Genomic DNA, 3166 nt, shown 5'->3' with positions numbered 1-3166 from the left:
CCCGCCCCGTCACGTGCCGCCGAAGCCCCGCCCCGGGGCGCACCTGGCGGCTCCGCCCCGCGCTGGGGTTCCAACCCTGGCGGTCGGCAGGGCCCGCGGCCGGCCCAAAGCTCCCCCTCGGCAGCGCCGGGGAGCCGCAGGGACGAGGGACCTGGGAGCGAGGGTCATTGTGAGCCGCCTGCCCCGGACCTCACCCCGGGGGACGGGCACCGGCAAAGAGGCACTTCGGTCCCCTCCTCAGCACGCGAAGCTCACAGCACCGCGGTGCTCAGACAGCGGAGAGCTGGCTCCTGTCGTCGTTTATCCAGACTGTGTCCCCCACCCTCAACTTATTCATTCTCCTCTCCCTACATTTAGATGGCTTCAGGGGACGGGAAGGCTTTGTCAGGATACAAGAGAAGCAGCTTTTTCATTTTAATAATACATTTTCCTTGATAAATTCAAACAAATACTTTTCCAAAAAGAAAAATATCAAAGACAAATCTACTGTACAACACATGCTTTAGTTTATAAAACATAAGTTACAAAACAGCAATAAGTAACATAGTTAAAGGGTTTTTTATTTACATTACTTTTTTTTATTACAATGTACATTTTATACTCTATTCCCTCAAAAGGATTAAAGGATCCAAACAGTAGCATTCCTTAAAATTCTGAGATGTAGTTAGACCTTCAACAAAAAGATTAACTGTGTACAAAGAAATAAGAGTTTCTGTACGTCCGGTATATCAAATAGGAAGTGTAAAAGTAACCTGTGTGTTACACTCTTCCTTAATAGTTTTCTTTCAAACTATTTCAGCTAGTTATTTATAAAGTTTTATTTTATATTGTTTAAACAATATAGAATTCTTTGATGGCTCAGGTAGGCAGGGAACAAAAACGTTATAATCTAGACACACCGAGGACCCTGTATTGCGAAGTCAAGGAAAACTGCCTAACCATAGCCCCTTAATGTTGTCCCAATACATGCTTGCCTTGATCTTGTAGCCCACACTCATGTAAACAGCTGTAGCAGCAACTGAAGTACAGTCTAGATTTGTCCCATTCTTTGTAAAAAAGCCATCAATGTTACAGTTATTCAAGTATAAATGTTTTGCCACAAAACACAAGATGAAGAATCCAGTAAGCAACATTAAACCAACAGGTTAAAATGTTGATGCATTCAGTCACTATCATATTCCTCTATCTTTAATTCATCTTCCTCCATGATTGCTTGAGCTGTAACAGGTTGAGGCTGGCTGCCTGGTAGATCATTTCTGCCAGGTTGGCTGGAAGTAAGAGGGAATCCACCTGGTTCAGCCTCATTTGTTTTGTTATTCTCTATCTGTACAAACATCTCCACTGCCTGTGCACCAGCAATGTCCCCTTCATAATTACTGTCAAAGTCTGGCATTCCAGGATCCTTATCTGTCAGCGTTTCAAGCTTTAACCTGAAAAATCATGATCATTACAAACATCAATAACAAAAGCTTTATTCTCTCAAAGGCGCAGAAGTTGAAATGGAAGAGGTCCCCCACGTATCACATGGAATATTTCTTCTTCCTTAATGTTTATAGCTTTCAAATATCCTTGCACTGCTATAAATCACATTAATCGCAGTTCAGCTAAGTCATATACATTCTTCATAAAAATATACTCATCAGTTTTTATTTTTAAACACTGCCCAATTGTACAGACTGGGTGTCCCAAACAACACAACATTCCAGGCGCACTTGCAGAGTTGTGTAAGAGTATAATACGCTGCCGTCTTAAGGGCTGCCTTGTATTGTAGCTGTTGCTGCACTCTCACTTCCGAAGTCTACTATTACTGCTTTAGACTGCTCCTGGCACTGATTATTGAATGGGGGATTCCCATTATTTTCTCTCACAAAAGTATGAATCATTACAAATTCAATGGTATGTGTGAAAAAAAAAAAAAGACTAACATACTGTGTGCCACTGAAAACAAGAGATGCCACTGCTCCTTAGCATTCATTTAATAGACAAGCACACCAAGGGAAGGAAGAGATACAATTTGTTTTCCATTTTGTTTTTCTGAGCTAAGTCTTTTTGAACTTTTATCACGAGTGGTATTCAGGATACCCCTGACTTAATATATCACCTACAAAATTTAGTTTATGAACATAAACTTCTTTTGGACTGAAGTTGTTGACAAACCTGGCCCTGATACTAACCCTGATCAATCACTACCACATACCACATTACAGGGGTGTAGGTTGTAACCGTGTTGGTGTAAGGACATAGGCAGGCAAGGTTCTTTGGGTGAATCTGATATTTTATTAGATCAACTTAAGTAGTTGAAAAAAAATTTTTAAGTAAGGTTGCTTAGATTTTTTTTCCAGCTACTTAAGTTGGTCTAATAAAAGATCAGATTCACCCAAAGAACCTTGTCTATCACATACCAGTATTCTGACTTCTTGCTATGACAAACTCCTACCCACTCAGGGTTTCATAGCAGTACTAAAAACACCAATGTGTTCAGTATTACTGATGCACATATGGACCAGCTTCCCCCCTCCCCACCTCTTCTCCAAAATAATGAGCAAATTATAACCTGAAGTCTCATCAGTACGAAGTGGTCCTGCAGAGAAAATTCTCTTTAAATAACAGAGCCTTAACTACATCTATTAACATATTACTGTTTAATGATGTATTTCAAATAGACACCTGCCCCCCCCAATCTAAAATTTGACAATAATAAAAAGTGTTCACTTTAATTAGTGGGACTGCAAGAAACACCAGTCTAACAGTTTGGAATGTCTTCTCACGCATCTGCAGAATCATTTTACAGGCTTTCAGTTAGTTACATTTCTTGGGGAACAGCATAATTCACAAAGCAGAGGCTTCACTTAAAGATCATTATTTCAAATTTCACCTCACTGGGCAGTAGTTAAAAAAGTAATATCCATTTGATGACTGTTCAGTGACCAGTTTGGCAAGTAAAATGAATTGGTAGCTCATTCCAGTTCATATCATACCACCACAATTAAAAGACTCCTGGTCTCTTGAAGATCAACAGCTGAGAAAAGGTGGAAGCCTTGCTATCATCCTACCCCCTAGAAAGGTTCACTGGGCTGAGAAAATAAGGCTTCAAACAGTACTGTCCAGAGCCAAAAAACATGCAAGGCTGGCAGGGGAGAGGGGAAACCAACACGCCCAGGACTAG

At 41.0% G+C, this 3166-nt stretch overlaps 1 protein-coding gene across 2 annotated transcripts in view; it reads right to left on the bottom strand.

Annotated features, from left to right (window-relative positions):
- Positions 1–833: 833 nt before the first annotated feature.
- RAD17 (RAD17 checkpoint clamp loader component) overlaps positions 834–3166 on the bottom strand; it is a 33792-nt gene continuing 31459 nt past the window's right edge. The window contains exon 16 of one of the 2 annotated variants that reach the window (XM_019516960.1): positions 834–1430. In XM_019516960.1, coding sequence (XP_019372505.1) covers positions 1163–1430 — 268 coding nt within the window. In that variant the 3' untranslated portion in view covers positions 834–1162. The remainder of the gene's footprint in view (positions 1431–3166) is intronic. The other variant, XM_019516961.1, reaches the window with a different exon arrangement.

Source organism: Gavialis gangeticus, unplaced genomic scaffold (assembly GCF_001723915.1).
Source record: "Gavialis gangeticus isolate Ggan-Ray unplaced genomic scaffold, GavGan_comp1, whole genome shotgun sequence".
NCBI lineage: Eukaryota > Metazoa > Chordata > Crocodylia > Gavialidae > Gavialis > Gavialis gangeticus.
Note: the sequence above shows the minus strand (reverse complement) of the source record. Positions and strands in the feature narration are given on the sequence as shown.